The 23,443-nt window shown below is 38.2% G+C and overlaps 1 protein-coding gene across 3 annotated transcripts in view; it reads right to left on the reverse strand.

The window, feature by feature from the left end:
- Positions 1-23,443, reverse strand: part of PCCA (propionyl-CoA carboxylase subunit alpha) — a 346,711-nt gene that overhangs the window by 204,143 nt on the left and 119,125 nt on the right. For all 3 annotated transcript variants that reach the window (XM_043478360.1, XM_043478359.1, XM_043478362.1), the window contains 2 exons: positions 8,228-8,306; positions 1,327-1,429 (listed from right to left, as the gene is read on the reverse strand). In XM_043478360.1, coding sequence (XP_043334295.1) covers positions 1,327-1,429; positions 8,228-8,306 — 182 coding nt within the window. The remainder of the gene's footprint in view (positions 1-1,326; positions 1,430-8,227; positions 8,307-23,443) is intronic.

Consider the following 23,443-nt stretch of genomic DNA (forward strand, 5'->3'; position numbering starts at 1 on the left):
AGTTCTATGAAGACCTACAAGACCTTCTAGAACTAACATCCAAAAAAAGATGTCCTTTTCATTATAAGGGACTGGAATGCAAAAGTAGGAAGTCAAGAAATACCTGGAGTAATGGGCAAATTTGGTCTTGGAGTACAGAACGAAGCAGGGCAAAGGCTAATAGTGTTTTGCCAAAAGAACACACTGGTCATAGAAAACACCCTCTCCCAGCAACACAAGAGAAGACTCCACACACAGACATCACCAGATGGTCAATATCGAAATCAGATTGATTATATTCTTTGCAGCCAAAGATGGAGAAGCTCTATACAGTCAGCAAAAACAAGACCGGGAGCTGACTGTGGCTCAGATCATGAACTCCTTACTGACAAATTCAGACTGAAATTGAAGAAAGTAGGGAAAACCACTAGAGCATTCAGGTATGACCTAAATCAAATCCCTTACAATTATACAGTGGAAGTGAGAAATAGATTCAAGGTATAAGATCTGATAGACAAGAGTGCCTGATGAACTATGGACAGAGGTTCGTGACACTGTACAGGAGACAGGGATCAAGACCATCCCCAAGAAAAAGAAATGCAAAAAAGCAAAATGGCTGTCTGAGGAGGGCTTACAAATAGCTGTGAAAAGAAGAGAAGCGAAAGGAAAAGGAGAAAAGGAAAGATATTCCCATTTGAATGTAGAGTTCCCAAGAATAGCAAGGAGAGATGAGAAAGCCTTCCTCAGGGATCAGTGCAAAGAAATAGAAGAAAACAAGAGCATGGGAAAGACTAGAGATCTCGTCAAGAAAATCAGAATTTAGAAAGATGGTAACGATAACCCTATATGCAAGACAGAAAAAGAGACACAGATGTACAGAACAGACATTTGGACTCTATGGGAGAAGGCGAGGGTGGGATGATCTGAGAGAACAGCATCGAAACATGTATATTATCAAGTGTGAAATAGATTGCCAGCCCAGGTTGGATGCATGAGACAAGTGCTCGGGGCTGGTGCGCTGGGACGACCCAGAGGGATGGAATGGGGAGGGAGGTGGGAGGGGGTTCAGGATGGGGAACACATGTATATCCATGGCTGATTCATGTCAATGTATGGCAAAAACCACTACAATATTGTAAAGTAATTAGCCTCCAACTAATAAAAATAAGTGGAAGAAAAAAAAGAAAATTAGAGATACCAAGGGAATATTTCATGCAAAGATGGGCTCAATAAAGGACAGACCATTCACAATCACCCCAAAATTTAAGAGAGGATGTGTTTCTAATAGGACTAAGTAATATTATTTTAAAGTCATAATGATTTGAAAGTATCTTAAAATGTACCAACCTGGATTTCTATATGACGGGGGTTATCAATAAATTTTTCTATTAGTAGCCTATCATCACCAAAACTAGAAGCAGCTTCTTGAGATGAAAATCGAAAACCATCCCTATGAAGAAAAACAGAAGAGTCACATGAACACAAAACAAATACAGCCCCTGATATAAAGAAAACTAAATAAAGGTTTATTTTTGCATACTTCTGAGCAAAGCAGAGAAAAATACACTTAACACACAAATAACTCAATTAATTTTGACTGAACAACAAAGTTTTCCACTTACTAGTACTGTGACTTTGCGTAAATGCTTTAATTTCCCTGATCTTAGAGTTTTATAGAAAGAAGAATACCAAATACTTATTTCACCAACTGCTTTAAAAAAAGAGAGAAATTTTAATAAGCCATCAAAGCATGTAAAATTTCATTTCTTTGACCTTAATATACCTTAATTCCACTAATAAAAATATATAAAAATGAATACCCATTTGATTCAAAAGTGAGATGATGCACACAAAAATGTAAAGAACATAGGCAACTGCACAGCTGGGGCAAAACCACAGCAAATAAACTCAGTAAGAACAGGAGAGGAAAGTCCTCAAGAACATTTCCAAATATTTTAAGTACACGACTTTAAATGGTCCCCCACATGTCCATACAAATCATTAAAATTTTTATCTTCTTTAAAACTGCTCAAAAATAGTAAACAAAAGAGAACGGCTTGATTTTTTAAATAAAAACATGAATTTAAATATTTTTATACATAACAAAAGAGAACTTGATTTTTTAAATAAAAACATCAATTTAAATACTTTTACACATTTCTTTCCAAACTATAATAACTTAAACATTATTAATATTATTAAAATATGCTTACTAAAGTCACACACTTTGAAATGAGTTCATTCAGTCTATTAAAAACTCAGACTTGCTTACTTAAAAATAATTGAGGATCTTATGTTCCATTCATTGATATATACAGAATATAAACTTTATTTCCTTTTACATGTAATTAATAGTTTCTGGCATGAGTTTGAGTAAACTCCGGGAGTTTGTGATGGACAGGGAGGCCTGGCGTGCTGCAATTCATGGAGTTGCAAAGAGTCAGACACGACTGAGCGACTGAACTGAACTGAACTGAACACATCAAATACCTGTATTTAATGTTCAACATTAAAATTCTTTTAATCCTTTCATTTGCAAACACTTCATCTGGCAATATTAGAAATAACTATCTTATTTGTGTGCTTGAAAAATACAACATTGCAAATAAACACTGACTAGAAGATAAATTTCAAAACATACTGCAAATATTTCTATCGCTCAGTGGTCTTGGAGAAAAAGTGTCATGTTTTCTTAGTCCTCCATTACTTTCACGATTTAAGGGAATGGAGTTAAGATCTCAGGAGACTGAAAACCTCAAAGGAACTAAAGCATGATGAATCGTTGTTTTCAATATCATATAACCAACTTCTTATTAGGTGAGATACAATGATTCACAAAGGAAAAACATAATACTTTACAGTTTGTCTCTGCTCTAATGATTTTAGAGTTTTTATTTTGCTTTAAAATCACAAATACCAAAAGTAAAAAATCAAAGTCACCCAAATAAAGTATCAAGTTTGAGAGCATTACCAAAATGTTTTAGAATTCATGGAAAATTGCATTTAGATCATTTGTACCACTCAGTAATACATTCATTCCATAAATACTAACAGTGAAACTGAGCCTGGTGCATATATTATATATGTGATAGAAATACAAAAATAAACAGAAACTGCCCTCACAACACCTGAAATCATATAGGGGCACTCCAAAACGTAGAGAGGATTAATTTTCCATTCATGCCACAACATTTCATTTAAAGTGGCGTAAAGAAAAGGAAGTCAGAGAGTGTGAAAATACATGAATTTATTTTCAATAACCTCCAATACTCTCACCCTAATTTAATATATTGTGGTTGTTCAGTCACCAAGTTGGGTCCAATTCTGTGCGACACCATGGACTGCAGCATGCCATAACCAACACTAAACTTTTAAAAAAAATCTTTCAGATGTTCTAAAACTTCTAAGTACAGATGATAGTTCCCTGAAGATGTTACAAAAGGGACACACTTCTTAGGCTAATAAACAGCTACTACATTTTCTGAGGAATGTTAAAATTTTTGTGGAATATGTGAAAAATTTCTTCCTCAAGTTAGGAGAAAGGAAGGAATAAAAGTAGTTCAGCATTATGTCAACAGCTGGTGACTCCAAAAGACAATATATGGGTGTTTTCTGGACTGATCCCTCAATTCTTCCAAAGTTTTTATTTTTCCAAATTAACAGAGGTTACAGAGCAAATTTTTAAAATGAGGATCCTATATCATTATATCAACTAATGTCATACTTTAGGTAGAAAAGTGTTTATGTACATACTTTTACTAATTATATGAAAATATTTTGAAACAATGTGCCATTTACTAGCCAAGAAAGGGTTAACTTATTTACCAAAGAGGCCCAATATAAGAATAGATATGGTGATTTCTGAAGACACTGCATTCTACATTAAAATCCACTGGTTAAAAACCAAATCCACTGGTGAAAATCCACTGGTTAAAATCACTGACTACCAGGAAACTGATAAGTAATCTCACTGTAAAAGAATATGTTACCAAGAGTAGCCTTGGAGAAATGACTGATAAAAAATCTGACATTCTATGAAGAATAATGAAAACTACATGTGGGAGTTCCCTAGTGGTCCAGTGGCCAAGACTCCACACTCTCAATGCGGGGGTGACCCGGGTTCCATGTTTGGTCAGGAAATTAGATCCCACATGCCGCAACTAAAGATCTTGTGTGGCACAGCTAAGACCTGGGGCACCCAAAAAATAAATATTTTTTCTTTAGAAAAGACTAAGTGCTAAGACTTGTAGTGAAATTGCTCTACAATTGCTATACAAAAGGGGAAAACTCTGAGGAAAAAAAGAGTTCACAAAATACACATCTCTTATAAAACTATTAAGTTGTGTTTAATATCTTAATTTTTTACTGCAGAGAATATAGCGGACTGTGTTTTCGAAACATGGCCACAATGGCATCTCCCACTCGATGTGCTCTTCTAAGAAACTTGCCACTCCTGCATAAAGAAGTGAAGTCTAACGCTCCTCCCCTTGCATTCAGCGGGAATTTGTGCTCACTGGTAATCAAACAGTACGGTAGAAGGGAAGCTGTGTATGAATTTTGAGACTCGATCATAAAAAGTGATACGGCTTTCACTTGGATTTGAAACAAATGCTCCTGGACGCTTGGGTCACTAAATAAGAAATCAAAGCCACCATACTGTGAGGAAGCCCAAGCAACCCATGGAGACGTCCACTAAATCACTGGGGTTACAAACAAAGCACAAGAGATAGCTTCAAAACCTGAACTTCAAAAGATAGAAGTCAAGTAAGACAAATTATGTGGTAAAAATGGGACTAAGCATGCCTCTTATCTTTCCGCCCACACACAGCAACCAGCCAGCCCAACTGCCAACCTTTCAGAGAGGTAACCAATGCTCTGTAAGTCTCTACCATCAAAAGGAACATGGGGAGAAGAATTCCAGAGAGAGGCTAAGAAGCAGACCATTCTTCAGTTAAGCATTCTTCAGCTGTGAAGATAAATGCCTCCACTTTGACCTTAGCCTCTCAGCATTTCCCAAGACATTTTCAAGTAAAGCAGTGTTGCAGCACAGCCATTTAATTCATATATATGAACTCCCCGGTAGTTCAGTTGGTAAAGAATATGTCTGGAATATCCCCTGGAGGAGGAAATGATTACCCACTCCAGTATTCTTGCCTGGGAAATCCCAAGGACCAAGGAGTTTGGCAGGCTACAGTCCATGGGGTCACAAGAGTCGGATACGGTTTGGCGACTAAACCACCAAGGCCAAAGAGACAATAACAGCCAAATATATGTGTGTGTGTGTCTGTGTGTGTGTGTGTGTCTTAAACAGGGCCAAGTATTTAAAATCTATATTCTATCATTCAGCAAATTCTGTGTGTGTGTGTGTGTATCTTAAACAGGGCCAAGTATTTAAAATCTATATCCTATCATTCAGCAAATTCTGTGTGTGTGTGTGTGTGTGTGTATCTTAAACAGGGCCAAGTATTTAAAATCTATATCCTATCATTCAGCAAATTCTTTGTGTGTGTGTGTGTATCTTAAACAGGGCCAAGTATTTAAAATCTATATCCTATCATTCAGCAAATTGTGTGTGTGTGTGTGTATCTTAAACAGGGCCAAGTATTTAAAATCTATATCCTGTCATTCGGCAAATTCTGTTGCCTCTCCTTTCAGGATTAAACTCCTTCTTACCACTTCCACCATTACACTGGGGAAAGCCACCATCATCATTTTTCTTGCTTGGGTTATTTCAACAGCCCCCTGTCTGGTTTCCCTGATTCCAGGGTTCATGATTTTGGCCCCATTAAGTCTATTACCAAGACAGCAGCCAGAGTCATCCTTTTTAACACTTAAGTCACAAAATTTTGACAACTGGTTCATCTGGATGATACATAGTACAGAAGTTCATTACATTCTTCTACATTGTTGTATGTCTGAAAATTTCTACAATTCAAAACATGTAAATAAGGTGAGGAATTTGTTGTGACGTTCCATGATTGTGACTTCTCTACTCAAAACCCTCCAACAGCCTACGTCTCACTAAGCACGGCCTACAAGGTCCCAGACGGTCTGTTCCCCATCTCCTCCTAGCCCCACCACCTGGCCACCTGCTTGTCTCCAGACCTGCTCCTGCATCATCGCCTCCACACCTGCTCTCCCCTAGCCTGGTCCTCATCTCCACGCCCTCTAACCTTACCACTCAAACATGCCTGCTCAGCGAGGACAAACCTGCCAGTCCTGTTTACAGTGGGAATTCCTTCCAACACTCCCCATGCCTCTTCCTTTCCTCCTTTATTTTTTTTATGTTGCTTATCACCCTCCACAATAGTATATGATTGACTTTGATCCTGTTCACTGTCTCTTCCTACCAGAAGGGGTTTCTGAACCTTGTTTATGTCACGGATGCCTTTGGCAGGATCACACAGCATTTGTCAAAATAATGCTCGAAGTGATTTAAAATGTAGAAGAGTATACATAGGATTTTATAAGAAATTATATTGAAATAAAGGTATTGAGATATTCTTTAAAAACAAATTTTGGATATCATGTAAGTGGCTCTTTATTCGTTAATAAGCTCCAACAAGTCTAATAATCACTGCTACTTAGAGGTATCTGTGATAACTATGATGTGAAAATATAAGGGACTTCCTGAAGGGTGCAAAGTTCCACAGATACTACTACTATTGTAGTTGGTAGTCTATATTGGAGCAAACACTAAATTCCAGGTAGAGGCTAGTAAAAGAAATATGTACTTTTTTCCCCTTATCCAGATGCATGAACATCCCTGAACTTTATGCGTCTATAAATTCAAAGGTTAAGAACTCCCAATCCAGTCATACACTGGCTATGGAGGAACAAAGGGAAGTGCAGAGAGGACCAGATTATTTAGTGTGTTTCTGTTCATGGCTCTATTCCTGGAAACTTACTAAAACACTGCTTGTCATATAGGAGGCTGTCAGTATCAAAAACCTCAATAACAGCACCAATGCACCCAGTGAGTTTCTTCATGCTGGGTAAGTTAAGATGGAAGAGGAGACTCTGATGGGACCTCGGTCACCATGTGGTGGCTCTAACACTGAGCATGAGGCTGGGGTTGAAAGACCTGTCTCGGGCATATATCATCACCCCACCTCTGACGCACAGCCCAAGAAACAGCGGTGTTCTGAGACAATCGTCTTTTAGAGTTAAAACTACCTGTGCAAGTCTGCAATGTGGTGTCTGCCCCCTCAGATTTTAGGGTAATCTATTGCCCCTGAGAGGTTTTTACCTTGTAAGTTCACTTTAGAACCTAACTTCTGAATTAGCTTTGCACTGGACAGCTTTCATACCGACTACTCCTGATTTCTCTCTTTCAGAGATTTCAGGGAATGAGAAGGAAAGGAAAAGAAAAGAAGAAAAAAGAACTAACCATTTGGAAGACCAAATTACTTCTGGGTAGAGAAAGGGCAGGAAAGGCAACATTAATGATAATAATTCAGTGATTTTTTTCATCCCTTTCCTTCAAAAAATGACATAAATCTCTCTTACTGTCAAGCTTTGAAGTACATAATACAAATCTGAGTCCCCTAAAACTTGCATGGACAAGGCAGTTGTTCAAAAAATTATTTTTCCACTCACCATGATGTTATCAATACAACAAGTTTTTAAAATTTTGTTTTCAGTCTCTTTTGATTTCTGAAACTACTACTAAGAAACTGTTCAAATACATAACAGAGTATACCACATATGAAGGACATACTATAATTTCAAATTCAAAAGGAAATATATTTCACACTATAAATTACACTGAAATACAGTAACACTATAAAGATAACACTAAAGTTATCAAAGTAGTTCACGATTTTTACAGACAATCAAAGGGAAGCAAGTGAGTACTGAGTAATACATAAACAGATGAAATTACTACTGCTTTCAAATATATTAGATTCAAATCTTCAATCATATTCAGAATTAAATAGCCAAACATTAGCGATTTTTACCTAGAAGATAGAATCATGACTGTAATCTTTCGAAATACACTATAAAAGATAATCCTTTATTAATGTTTGAGATAGTAAAAAAAGAAAACTTTCTAAAATAGGATAATCACCACAATATAAATAAGAAACTTCTCTGCCTAATTTTAATTTTTCCCATCTAGAGGAGTAAAAATTAGATAACTGTCTTAATTATTCCATTATGCTTTTGGTATCTGTTTACTTGTCAGTTTAACAAAACTCCAGTAACTGCTATTTTCATCAAAAGTATATTTTGGACAGAATCTCACCTGGTCTCTTCATCATCCCAAGCGATCCGCATGCCCTTCCCACCACCGCCTGCTGAGGCCTTGATCATGACAGGGTAGCCTAACAGCAGGGAAGAATGAGACAGCAGTTCAGGCTTCGATCGTCTGGATGCACGAACATGACAACTGACCACATGTTCAACGGCACAGAAGACAATAACTAACTTATTTAAAAGTTCCTTTCTTTAGCATCAGGAAAGTAATGCCGGTGTAAGGATCTTACATATATTTCATATATGTTTCATATATTTTTTAAAATGAGTGTGATCAGTTTTAAAAGAAAAAGACTATGTGTATCAATAAATGCAACATTTTCCCCAATAAGAAAACATAATTTGACAGTGGATTCCAAAACTGGAAGTAGATACAGTATTAATTGACCAATGATATAAGAAACAACTTATATAGCATTAAGGAAACACACACACACACACAAACACATGCATTCCTTCTGATTCCCCCAATCTGCTGTGTGGACACACAACAAATTAAATTCCTTGTTTTCAAATGTAATGATTTACAGGTACTTGAGGTGTTTTCATCTGCAAAATTATAGGGAACCCCTGCAGTTTTTATCTGCAAGACAGACATGATGGCTTTGGGAAAAATCAAGCCATGGTCGCTCTGTTACAACCGGAGCTGAAGAGGCAGGGCCTGCTGCCATCATGGAGACGCTACCAACCATTCAGTCACCAGGGGATAATATGCCTAGACATGGGACTACTACGAAAATACAACATCAGGCCCGAAACGGAGGATGCTTTCAGCCAACGTCTTGTAAGAGAAAAGAATAAAACTGCTGTGATTTAACAGGATTGAGTATTTAGACTCAATATAAAGTAAAAATTATAAAGTAAAAATTTTGACAGCATGAGTCATCTATGATGACTTACCAAGAAAAGCTGTGAAGTCCCTGTGTTTGGAGGGTTTCTGACAACACGGTGGAGATACTCATGTCCGAGACCACTTGTTTGTGATCGTTTGTGAAGAAAGAAGAGGTCAGGGAGCCCTTGAAGGGCTCCGCCTGCCCAGTGGTGCCTTTGAAGACAAGGGCGGACAGGGCCAAATGCCACAGACCTCTGACCCCTGAGCCACAAAGCATCACTCTTAACTCTGACTCGGTTAAAATGGCTCTTGCTTCCTAAGTGTTTCATAATTAATTCAGCTTTAAAAGTTCAGATACTGGCTACACTTATGTGAGATAGATTTATGTGGGACAGCACTAGAAAAGCAATACTAGGTGCAATACGAACAAGAAAGACGAATATGCTATTTTCACACGGGGAGCCGTATTATCTAGGAAGAAAGAGGCATAGGACCCCAGATAATTCTCTCAGTGGGAATTCAGAAAGGAATCATAGGAAAGAGAAAAAGGGATTAAGAAAAGCATATTATATTGGGTTGGCCAAAAAGTTCATTCAGGTTTTTCCATAAGCTAAGATGGCAAAACCCAAATAAACTTTTTGGCCAACCCGACAGACAGGAGGCTTCCCAGGTGGCGCTAGCGGTAAAGAACCTGCCCACCAACGCAGGAGACAGAAGGGACACAGGTTTGATCCCTGGGTAGGGAAGATTTCCTGGAGGAAGACATGGCAACCCAGTTCAGTATTCTTGCCTGGGAAATCTCATGGACAGAGGAACCTGGAGGGCTAGAGTCCACTGGGTTGCACAGAGTCAGACACGACAGAAGCGACTTAGCACACAGCACACAACAGATAGGGCTATTTATATAAGACGATGAAGGATGAGCAGGATAGGAACACGTTAGGCAGGAAGAACAGAAATGAAACAGAGGTGGGGAAGCACAGGACAGGTTTAAGGAAGGACTGAAACAAGCTGAAGTACAGAGTTTATCTGCAGGATGGCAGAGGAAAAGAGAACTGGACACATACATTAGGTGCAAATTATCCTACACACTTTTGCATTCTACAGATTCTGCTTGAGAGTAACAAGAACAGTATTTGTCTCTCAGCACTGCAGCCCCACAATGAGTATCACATAAAGGAACTAGATTGAAATCAGTAAAGAAGAATTAGCCTGTTTTTGAGCAGTGAAGAAACAATATCTAAAAATTAGAAACCAGCAGGCCTGAGATATCTTTTTAAAAACAACTTAAGGTCTTTATTATGCCCCTATAAAACATGTTATCAATTCACCATCAAAAACTATTTATCCATGTGAACAGGAAACCACAAGAGGAGTGATATCCATACCCCATGTCTCTACTATTTCCAGTTACCGCTGAGGATTAGGAAATGTGCAGTTATTCTGATTCCAGTATTAACCTCATCTTAGTCATTTACTATGGATCCTGGACTATATAGGGATTTGTGAGGTTCCAAAATAAGATTTGGAAATTTTCCTTGGTAACAAAGAACTAGATGGTAAAACAAGACACGTAAAAATCATCTGTCAACAACAAATTATTTTATGTTCAGTGCTGTCGCTTCAGCCATGTCTGACTCTTTGCGACCTCATGGACAGTAGCTCCCCAGGCTCCTCTGTCCATGGGATTCTCTGGACAAGAATACTTGAGTGAGTTGCCATGCCCTCCTCCAGGGGATCTTCCCGACCCAGGGATCAAACCCATGTCTCTTATGCCTCCTGCATTGACAGGCAAGTTCTTTACCACTGACCCACCAGGGAAGCTACCCTATTTTATGTTCAGAAGAGGTGAGACACTGTTAGGCAACGAGGTAATATATAATAAGACAATTGTAACACAGTGCCCCCAAAGGGGGCACTGCAGCAATAGACCTGCGAATACACATGACCCAGAAGAGAAGACTCCTTGACAAGAATTTAAGAAGCCAAATACTAAACAACTGAGAGACAGGAAGAAACTGGTAGAAGTTGGTGACATTACAGTCATGAACTCAATGTAATTTTTGAGCTATAACTGAATATAATAGTAAGGTATTCTACTCAAAGTCTTATGCCAAGTAAGTCATTAAATTTCAGACAGCATATATTTTTATGCTGTCACCATGCCATGGAGAAATGAGAACTAGCCATTTGAAGAGGAGGGGAAAAAATATTCCACACAGATGATGTTAAATAATATCAAAAAGCCCAGTCTGTCATCCCCACTTTCTTATTGTGTCTGTGACTCTAATTAGGGTAAGTTATGGGGTGCCAGGAACTGGAAGAAAAAGGAAAAAAAACATTCAGTCAAAAGTTGGCATTCCCGGAAAAATCTGAAGTGACCAAGTTGATGGCCTGCAACACCTCACTTTTCCCAGCCTGGGTATGAAATATCCACTAATGTTCTCTCACATTGTTTAATCCGTTAGAGTACTTATTCCTCTGTTCAACTTTTGTCTAGAACACATTTCTTTAAATTTATAATCTTTAGTTGACATATGTTTGAAACAGAACAACGTTCCTTATCATAACAAAACAAAATTCTCCAAGGTTTATAAAAGGAGACAAATTTCCTGGTATGATAACATTGCTTTAAAAAAAAAAAAACAACACCCCTCAGGTCCTAGTGCTGTCGGCAAATTTTTCCTAACCTTTACCATCCTCTCACTGGATGCCTGCCTGTGACTCTAAGTGAGGAGGACTGACGGGGCTTCCCTGGTGGCTCAGCGGTAAAGAATCCATCTGCCAACTCAAGAGACCCAAGAGCTGCAGGTCTGATCATCGGGAAACGCCGCTGGAGAAGGAAATGGCAACCCACTTCAGTATTCTTGCCTGGAGGGGTCCATGGACAGGGGAGCCTGGAGGGCTACAGCTCACAGGGTCACAAAAGAGTGAGACACGACCTGGCGAGTAAACCACCAGCAGAGAGAGAGCCGTAACCGGACTCAGCTGTCGATGCAGAGAGAGAAAAGTCGCGCCTGGCGTTAGAGGGAGGGTCAGCACAATGTGTAGACAGGATGTGGACGGAAGAAGCCTCTAGGGCTTGGTGCTCCCCACTCAGTTATGAATCCCAAGTGTAACTGTTTTTCTTGACCAACACATGATGTTGAGCTACACAAGACACACAGCACATAATCTATCGCCCTTTAAGCAAAACCTGCCCCTATACACAGTGGCATAATCTGATACTGTAAAGGTTGGTGAAATGACATCTTCATGATGTAAATATCATGAGTCACATAATGAGGAATTTTATGTAGGTTTTCACCTATAGTTTCTTCAATAAAAAAATTCATAGGCTGTAATGACTGATAGAGAAGGAAAGGCAAAAAGAAAGGAAAAGTGAAATATTTCTTGAGAAATGTCTGATTCCTAATTTGGTGGTGCTAACCAGAAATCTCCTAACAGAGCTCCCTACTAGTACAATGGTCCCATCAAACTATAGAGAGGTCAGCAAAATTCTTTAATATATACATATGATCACTTCTCTCTACTACCTAAAATGGTAAGGGTTTACATTGATGAGTAAGCTGTACATGTAAGAACTGTGAACGCTAAGTCGCTTCAGTCATGTCCAACTCTTCCTAGGATCAGGAACAAGGCAAGGATGTCCTTTCTTACCCCTCCTGTTCAACATCTTACTATAGGTCCCAGCTTATGCAATAAGACAAGATAAAGGTAAACAAACTGAGAAGGAAGAAATGTCATTAGCGGGAAATAAGATCATCTATGAAGAAAATCTCAAAGAAGCAACAACCACCACCACCAAAAAAAATCCAAACAAACAAAAAAAAAACCTTCTAAGACTAATGTAATTACAAGTTGAATTGCATTCCCACATACCAGCAATGGAAACACTTGAAATTAAAAACAATACCATTTACATTAGTACCCCAAAGAATAAAACATTTAGGCATAAATCTACAAAATATGTATAGTATCTATATGCAGAAAACTACAAAATTCTGATGAATGAAATTAAGGAAGAGCTAACTAAATAAATGAAGAAAAATTCCACATGCATGAACTCAATATTGTTGAGATACCAATTCTCCCCAAATTGATCTATAGATTCAAAGCAATTACAACCAAAACCCCATTAAGCTATTTTATATGTATCAACACACTGATTTTAACATTAATATACAGAAGTAAGAGACCTATAACGGCCAGCACAGTACTAAAAGAGGACAGCAAACTCAAAAGACTGACATCACCCAACTCTAAGGCTTACTATAAAGCTGCAGTAATAAAGTCACCAAGATATTGATAAGAGAATAGTCAAAGCAAACAATGGAATAGCATGAAAAGCGTGGAAATAAACTCACACAAACACAGTCAATGATCTTTGACCAGAAAGGAAAAGCAACTCAACAGAGAAAGGACAATCTCTTCAACAAACGTTGCGAGAACAACTGGAAATCCATGGGCAAAAAGTGAATCTAGACAAAGTCCTTCACATTTCACAAAAGTTAACCCAAAGTGGATTGTAGACCTAACTACATAGTACTAAACAATAAAATGTCTAGAAGGTAAGTAAGAGAAAATTTAAGTGACCTTTGGTTTGGCAAAGATTAATGAATAGTCATTAAGCATGTGAAAATATGCTCAACAGTATTAAGGAAATACAAATCAAAATCACAGTGAAATATACATATCCATTAGAATGACTAAAACTAGAAAGACAAGTAATGTCAAGTGTTTCCCAAGGATGGACTAAGTAGGTAACCAGAACTCTTAAAGCACTGCTGGTGGAAGTGTAAAATGAAGAAAGCAATGCTTTTTAAAAGAACAGAAATTATCTATACCTTAATCGTAGTGACATGTACTAAAATTCTCTAACCTATACACTTAAAATAGTTAAATTTTATTCTTCATAAAGCATTCCTTCATAAAAATCAATTTTATGAAGGAGCCGGACAAAAAGAACAGACTGCCTACAAAGTAGTAACAAAAATCAGACTGACACCTCTCTCTCCAGTAGCTGCAGAGCACAGTACAGTATAAATATTACAGCACTATGCTAACTGAAAACCACTATCAACCTAGCTTTGCATGTACACCAAGGTCATCTTTTAACACAGAATGTGAATAGTCCCATCTAAACAAAAACTGAGTTAAAACTACCTGTAGAAACTTCTACGGGGTAAATTTCAGGAAAAACAGAAATAATCCCATTTGTAAAGTCAGGGATGGAAGAAGGAACAATGAACAAAGAAGATAAATATTTGAGTAAAGGTACATGAATATTAGCTATTTATAGTTGTCTAACAATGTCTAATTAGTGGGGTAAAGGCTTAAGGAAATAAAATACAAAAAAGCATATAAGAGGAAATCTTTGGTAGGAGAATAAACTGTAGATTGAATTTTAAAATAAGTAAACATTTTAAAAAGTTTAGGATACTGAAGAACACCTGTCTCCAAACTGAAATTTCTATAGTAAACCCTGAAATAGAAATAAGCATAAAATTTCTATCACAGTGGAAAGGAGTGGGGGGGGGGGAATGGAGGGATGGAATAAAGAAGAGAAATTTTAAAGAGAATTATTATCAACAAGAAGTCATGAAAGGAGAGAAAGTAGAATCCAAGAAGTGGAACAAAAATAAAAAGATAATATAAATAAATCAGAAAGTAGTAAATACAATAAATGTACATCAACTGAAATCTATGGTTAAAAGACAGTGCCAGTCTTGAATAGAAAAAAAAAAAAATCAGTATATAGACTTATAAGAGAGATACCTCAATTAATAGACTACTGGTTGACTGGAAAAATAAATAAGAAAGAACATATGAAAACACCAAAATAACCTGGTTTAGGCAGAATACTGATAAAATGAAACTAGAAAGCAAACTCAAAAAAAGCCATACATTTTGATAAAAAGTAAAATCAGCCAAGAAGACACATTACATTGCTATGTTACCCATTAACTTCCTGGCAAGCAAGACAACATCACTAATCCACTCTCTCAAAAACTGATCAAATAGCCAAGAACATCACTAGAAGATTTGAAAATCCCAATAGGTAGATTTGATCTACTGGTCATCTGTAAAACATGACCTACCATACTGTGAGAATACACACTCTGTTCAGGCACACATGGAAGATGTATTTACGGTAATTTACTCCTTGGCCATATAGCAATTCTCACCAAATTAGAAAGTTTCTAAATAAGAAAGATGACACTCACTGATCAGAAAGCAATTAAATTAGAAATATAACAAAAAGTTGAAACTGTTAATGTATTCCTAAATGACCTGATTCAAAAATCATAACAGAACTCTGAAAATACTCAGAAATGAACAACTGTGAAAAATACATATTAAAATTATGAAACAGAGCTCTGTCCATCTCACCACTTTAGGACAGTCCTCCAACTGCTGGAAGAATCGTCAACCAAAAGCTAACTTGTCCTCAGCTTGTATTACTTCTTCCAAGGGGCAGCTTGCACCCAAGGCTTAGTTAACATAGGTGTATAACAGTTCAATCTTATTGCCCCAATTTGAGACAGCTATTTAATATAAAAGACCAGCCAGTACTGGGCTTCCCTGATAGCTCAGTTGGTAAAGAATCCACTTACAATGCCTAAGACCTGGGTTTGATCCCTGGGTTGGGAAGATCCCCTGCAGAAGGGAAAGGCTACCCCCTTCAGTATTTTGGCCTGGAGAATTCCATGGACTGTGTAGTCCATGGGGCCGCAGAGAGTCACAACTGAGCGACTTTCACTTTTCAACATGGAGAACTCTCTGTAGGAAGAGCTAAGGCCGTTGTTGAGTCTGCGTCTCAACTTAATTCAAATCCCCCTTCAGTCCACAATTTCTTTCACTCCCTCATGTGCATTGGTCCCAAGAGTATTGCCCAATAAAATTCCAGGGTCTGCTTTAAGACAGGTATCCAGTCTGTGATAGAGGAGCCATCTGGAAGGCTATTACAGTGGTCTAAGCAAAAGATGACACTAGCTTGAACAAATGGAACCACAGGATAAATGGAGAAAAGGGGATGAATTCAAGATTGAGGACATGATGACAATGATATACAAATTGCAAAACCACATAATGCAATATAATAGTGAATGCTGAATTACAGAGAACTGCTGATCAAAATCGAGACCCCTCTACTTCCTGCCTCCATGATCCGTGCCACTGTGGATGACAGAACCCCCATCAGCCTCATACCCAGACAAGGCTGGCATAGTCTAGAACTCCAATGCACCCCATAGTGTTACCAATGGGAAGTGAACATGGAGGATAAGGAAAATCTTTGCTGTTTAAGGTTACAGGGCAAGGGCAATAAAAAGGTGTAACACTACAGCTCTGATAAATGAATGATGGTTGCACAGACTCAAATAAGAATTACCACATTACTAAGTTTTCCAAGGAAATATATTTCAAAATCTACTAGGCAATTTAGCTGCCATGCAACACTCAGCTACACTGAAAAGTTCCTACTGCGAAGACAAGCAAGGAGATAGTTAAAATTCAAACAATTTGGAAAAATAAATTCCATCATCAATGCATTTCCCATATTGTTATTTGGTCATAATTTTTCACTATTTTGTTGTAACCTTTTAATTACAAGTTATAGTTACTTTAGTCATTATCAATTTAGTATTGATATATCTTCGGAATAGCACACTTCAGACTGAAGTGATACATATTTATACTTCCCTAGGGCCTATAATTATCCTGTAACTAGAACATAAACATATATGTGTTACATTACAACTATGAATTATTCATATCTCTACTACTACTGCAGATGAACAAAATCTCTAAGAAAGGTACCTAGAGGTGATCCTTATTATCACTGAGTTTTTACCACTGGAAAATGAAAAAGTGTAAAGTGGGCGCAGGACATTTTGCCTTTCCTAAGATGGCTATGCACACATGAACACACAGATATCTATACAAATACACTGTTTAAATAAGAATGAACCAGTAGTGTACACATAAAGATTTAAACAAGCTGTGTTATAAGAAAGTAAACCAGTACATAACAGTACTTGTTTAAATATGGCAAAGAGAGACAATTAGTTTTTGTTTTTTCTTGGAAAAACTGATCTGGGCTACCTTTCCTCTACTCAGGCAAATAAAAACTACTAGATCCCTAACTCTGATTCAGGGATCAGAATCAAGCATGGTTCAGTGTCTAGACTGGAGCAGAATGAGCTGACAGAAAGTTTACAAACAAAAACCAAAGGCTTACTGTCTTCACATTAGTGTCTGAAGATCACGTAGAGTCTTTTGCGATAGAGTGATAGAAAAAAGAAAAGGTATGCGAGAATGAACAACAGTAAAACAAAAAGAGAGACACTGAGAACAAATACAACATGGTAAAAAACAGAAAGAGAACTTGTGAAATAATGCTTAAACCCAAAGTGTGTATACTGGAGTAACGAAAGAAAATGTAAGCACCCAACTGACGAAGAAAGGAGAGAAGGGATACAGAACACAGACTATCACTGTAACCTCAAAAGACTACAGGACTTCAATAATATGAAAACTGCAAAATAAAAACCTTAAAAGTGAGAATACTTTAACACCATTTTCCTCAACATAATTTTTCCTCAGGCATTACTTAGTAAATCTCCTAATTAAATAAATGAATATTAAATATCTCTTCTACTGAGGACCAAATTGAAAAATGAATTAACAGGATGTTAAGATTAGGAAAAAGATACAAATTGCAATATTTTTTCAAATGCTTCCTTGATATATCTTTAACCACAAAGTCACATATAACATGTGAAAAGTTTTCTAAGCAATATGAAAGAAGGAAAAGATTTGAGGCCTTAGCTAAGTATTTCTATCCCTTGTTAGCATGAACAATTAGTTCTTCTATATTAAAAAAAAAAACAAGAGCAACTTTTTTAAACGTTATACCATGCCAAAAGGAAAACTAGCCAAAGAACAGAAAAAACAGCCAGGGCAGAGAAGAAAAGATAATAAAGTTCCTACATACTTATCAGAGACAGGGGCCAAGGTGGTAGGAAGACTGATATCAACAGGAAATTTATGGGAGAGCCTAACCTGCAGAGAATGTAAGATACAACATGACAGGTTAGTGTGAAGCCAAGAAGGTTCATTAAAAGACTCTCATACATTTGAATCTTAAAACTTCCATTAATCCTGCCTAGTGAATCCAACAGTTAGAACTGGACATGGAACAACAGACTGGTTCCAAATAGGAAAAGGAGTATCTCAAGGCTGTATATTGTCATCCTGCTTATTTAACTTATATGCAGAGTACATCATGAGAAACGCGGGGCTGGAGGAAGCACAAGCTGGAATCAAGATTGCCGGGACAAAAGACCAATAACCTCAGATATGCAGATGACACCACCCTTATGGCAGAAAGTGAAGAGGAACTAAAGGGCCTCTTGATGAAAGTGAAAGAGGAGAGTGAATAAGTTGGCTTAAAGCTCAACATTCAGAAAACTAAGATCATGGCATCTGGTCCCATCACCTCATGGGAAATAGATGGGGAGACAGTGGAAACAGCGTCAGACTTTATTTTTTGGGCTCCAAAATCACTGTAGATGGTGACTGCAGCCATGAAATTAAAACACTCCTTGGAAGGAAAGTTATGACCAACCTAGATAGCATATTAAAAAGCAGAGACATTACTTTCCCAACAAAGGTCCTTCTGGTCAAGGCCATGGTTTTTCCAGTGGTCACGTATGGATGTGAGAGTTGGACTGTGAAGAAAGCTGAGCACCAAAAAATTGATGCTTTTGAACTGTGGTGTTGGAGAAGACTCTTGAGAGTCCCTTGGACTGCAAGGAGATCCAACCAGTTCATCCTAAAGGAGATCAGTCCTGGGTGTTCCCTGGAAGGACTGATGCTGAAGCTGAAATTCCAGTACTTTGGCCACCTCATGCGAAGAGTTGACTCACTGGAAAAAACCCTGATGCTGGGAGGGATTGGGGGCAGGAGGAGAAGGGGACGACAGAGGATGAGACGGCTGGATGGCATCACCGACTCGATGGACATGGGTTTGAGTAGACTCCGGGAGTTGGTGATGGACAGGGAGGCCTGGCGTGCTGCGATTCATGGGGTCGCAAAGGGTCGGACATGACTGAGCGACTGAACTGAACTGAATGAATCCAAGGACAGCCTAAATGGATTGACGTGCTATAGTCATTAACAATCACATACTAAGTTTACTTAAATAATCCTAGCTATTTTTTTTCTTTTTAGTTATCTGTTAGCTGAGAGTTTATCCTGTCTTACTTAATATTGCTACTCTTCCCATATATCTCCATTACAAACTGGGAGATGATGGGGGAGAAAATGAGAAAAGTATTGTCAAATCATGATCTATAAATACTGTGGAAAAAAAAAAAACTTTAAAACGTGTGTCTACTTATTTCATTTCCACACTTATATAGACATCTCTATTTGGATTCATTCACTGAATACATACTTATGTGATGATCACTCTCTTAAGCACTAGAAATCTCCCGTATTGCAGGCAGATTCTTTACCGTCTGAGCCACCAGTGAAGCCCAAGAATACTGGAGTGGGTAGCCTATCCCTTCTCCAGCAGATCTTGCCGACCCAGGAATCAAACTGGGGACTCCTACATTGCAGACTGATTCTTTACCAGCTGCTACCAAGCAAGCCACTAGAAATACAAAGTACTAGAAATACAAATTAACCCATGGTCAATTTTACTATAAAATACTATGCAAATGAACATAAAACAACCATTTTCAAAGAAAGAATTTACTTAATGCAGAGAAAATCCCACACTATTTTAAGAGAAGAGCAACCTATCAAGGTAATTGATTACAAGAGACAAGAGAGTATTTCCACATGAAACTGAATCCTGGGATTTGCAGGGTAAGGAACAAACTCTATGAGATACTGTTCCAGCTTGATACTATTTTCTCTTTTCCATCAAAAATTCTCTACGACTCAATTCTTTATAACTCAATCATTCACTCTTCCTATTAATAGAGAATCACTTGGGAAAAATGTGTATACTTCTACTATTGGGTAGAGTGTCCTCTATATATCTATGAAGTTTCATTGGTTTAAACTGTTAAGATCTTTACTTCCTTATTGATTCTCTCTGTGGATGTTCTACTCATTATTTAAATTGTACTACTGAAGTCCCCAACTGTTACTGTACAGCTATCTATTTCTCTTTTCAAGTCTGTCAGTATTTACTTCATATATTTTCAGTATCTGCTGTTTGGTGCATATATGTTTATAACGGTCAATACATAGTGTCTTTTATCTCTTTGACAGTTTCAGACTTAAAGTCTATTTTGTCTGATAGACAAAATATATTTTAGTAGAGCCACCCCAGTTCTCTTTTGATTACTATTTGCATGGGATATCTATTTCTATCCTTTTGCTTTCAATCTATCTCTGTGTCTAGATCTAAAGTGAGTTTCTTAGAGACAGCATATAGTTGGATTTTTTTTTATCCATTCTGCCAATATCTGCCACAGTGAGATATCATTTCACACATACTAGGATGGCCATAATATTAAAAAAAAAAAAAAAAAACAGAAAATAACAAGTATTGGCAAGGATGGGAAGAAACTGGAAACCTCATACACTGCTAGTAGGAATGTTAGATGATTTAGCCACTGGGGAAAATAGACTGGCAGATCCTCAAAAAGTTAACCATAGAATCACCATGTAAACCAGCAATTCCACAACTAGGTATACACCAAGATAGTGGAAAACACATACACAAACATGCATAGATATGCATACTCACAGCAGCATTATCTACAACAATATATGGAAACAACCCAAATGTCTGTCTGCAGCTAAATGAATAAATAAAATGCACTATAAACACACAATGGAATATTATTTGGGCTTCCCTGGTAGCTCAGCTGGTAACAAATCCACCTGCAATGCAGGAGACCCCAGTTTGATTCCTGGGTTGGGAAGATCCCCTGAAGAAGGGAACGGCTACCCATTCCAGTATTCTGGAACAGGATGGAATATTATTCGGTCATAAAAAGGATGAAGTACCAATATACATATACAGGAACTTTGAAAATATAACTCTAAGTGAACACAGAAGGTCATATGTTTTATGATTCCATTTATATGAAATATTCAGAATAGATAAATCCATTGAAACAGAAAGCAAATTGGTGATTGCCAGGGGCTGGGATATAAGGAGTGACTATTATTGGATAGCTGGGGAGGAAATGGCAACCCACTCCAGCATTCTTGCCTGGAGAATCCCATGGACAGAGGAGCCTGGTGGGCTACAGTCCATGGGATTAAAAAAGAGTCGGACATGACTGAGCACATGCCCTTGTGCACACACACACATTAATGGATACAGAGTTTCTTTTGGGGGTACTGAAAATGTTCTGGCATGAGAGTGGTAGGTGGTGGTGTTTTTCAGTCGCTCAGTCATGTCTAACTCTTTGAGACCCCATGAACTGCAGCGACATCAGGCCTCCCTGTCCTTCATCATCGCTCAGACCTTGCTCAAACTCATACCCATCGAGTTGGTGATGCCATCCAACCATCTTGACCTCTGTCATCCCCTTCACCTCCTGCATTCAATCTTCCCAAGCCTCAGGGTCTTCCTTGATGAGTCGGCTCTTTGCATCAGGTGGCCGAAGTTTTGGAGCTTCAGTTTCACCATCAGTCCTTCCAATGAATATTCAGGACTGATTTCCTTTAGGATGGACTGGATGGATCTCCTTGCAGTCCAAGGGACTCTCAAGAGTCTTCTCAACACCACAGTTCAAAAGCATCAATTCTTCTGCACTCAGCCTTCTTTATGGCCCAACTCTCGCATCCATACATGACTACAGGAAAAACCATAGCTTTGACTAGATGGATCTTTGTTGGCAAAGCAATGTCTCTGCTTTCTAATATGCTAAGTTTGTCACAGCTTTTATTCCAAGGAGCAAGTGTCTTTTAATTCCATGGCTGCACTCACCATCTGCAGTGACTTTGGAGCCCAAGAAAATAAAGTCTCTTACTGCTTCCCCATCTATTTGCTATGAAATGATGGGACCGGATGCTTTTGATATTAGTTTTTTGAACGTTGAGTTTTAAGCCAGCTTTTCACTCTTCTCTTTCAAAGATTGGCACAATTAAGGACAGAAATGGTGTGGATCTAACAGAAGCAGAAGAGGTGGCAAGAATACACAGAAGAACTATACAAAAAAGAACTTCATGACCCAGATAATAACGATGGTGTGATCACTCACCTAAAAGCCAGCCATTCTGGAATGCGAAGCCAACTGGGCCTTAGGAAGCATCACTATGAACAAAGCTAGTGGAGGTGACGGAATTCCAGTTGAGCTATTTCAAATCCTAAAAGATGATGCTGTGAAAGTGCTGCACTCAATATGTCAGCAAATTTGGAAAACTCGGCAGTGGCCACAGGACTGGAAAAGGTCAGTTTTCATTCCAAACCCAAAGAAAGGCAATGCCAAAGAATGCTCAAACTACTGCACAATTGAACTCATCTCACACGCTAGTAGAGTAATACTCAAAATTCTCCAAGCCAGGCTTGGACAGTACACGAACCGTAAACTTCCAAATGTTCAAGCTGGATTTAGAAAAGGCAGAGGAACCATAGATCGAATTGCCAACATCCCTTGGATCATAGAAAAAGCAAGAGAGTTACAGAAAAACATCTACTTCTGCTTTATTGACTATGCCAAAGCCTTTGACTGTGTGGATCACCACAAACTGTGGAAAATTCTTAAAGAGATGGGAATACCAGACCATCTGACCTGCCTCTTGAGAAACCTATATGCAGGTCAGGAAGCAACAGTTAGAACTAGACATGGAACAACAGACTGGTTCTAAATTGGGAAAGGAGTATGTCAAGGCTGTATATTGTCACCTTGCTTATTTAACTTATATGCAGAGTACATCATGAGAAACGCTGGGCTGGAGGAAGCACAAGCTGGAATCATGATTGCCAGGAGAAATATCAATAACCCCAGACATGCAGATGACACCACCCTTATGGCAGAAAGCGAAGAAGAACTAAAGAGCCTCTTCATGAAAGTGAAAGAGGAGACTGAAAAAGTTGGCTTAAAGCTCAACATTCAGAAAACTAATATCATGGCATCTGGTCCCATCACATCATGGGAATAGGTGGGGAAACAGGGGAAATAGTGACAGACTTTATTTTTTGGGCTCCAAAATCACTGCAGATGGTGATTGCAGCCATGAAATTAAAAGATGCTTACTCCTTGGAAGGAAAGTTATGACCAACCTAGACAGCATATTATAAAGCAGAGACATTACTTTGCCAACAAAGGTCTATCTAGTCAAGGCTGTGGTTTTGCCAGTAGTCACGTGTGGATGTGAGAGTTGGACTTTAAA

Source organism: Cervus canadensis, chromosome 9, assembly GCF_019320065.1.
Source record: "Cervus canadensis isolate Bull #8, Minnesota chromosome 9, ASM1932006v1, whole genome shotgun sequence".
NCBI lineage: Eukaryota > Metazoa > Chordata > Mammalia > Artiodactyla > Cervidae > Cervus > Cervus canadensis.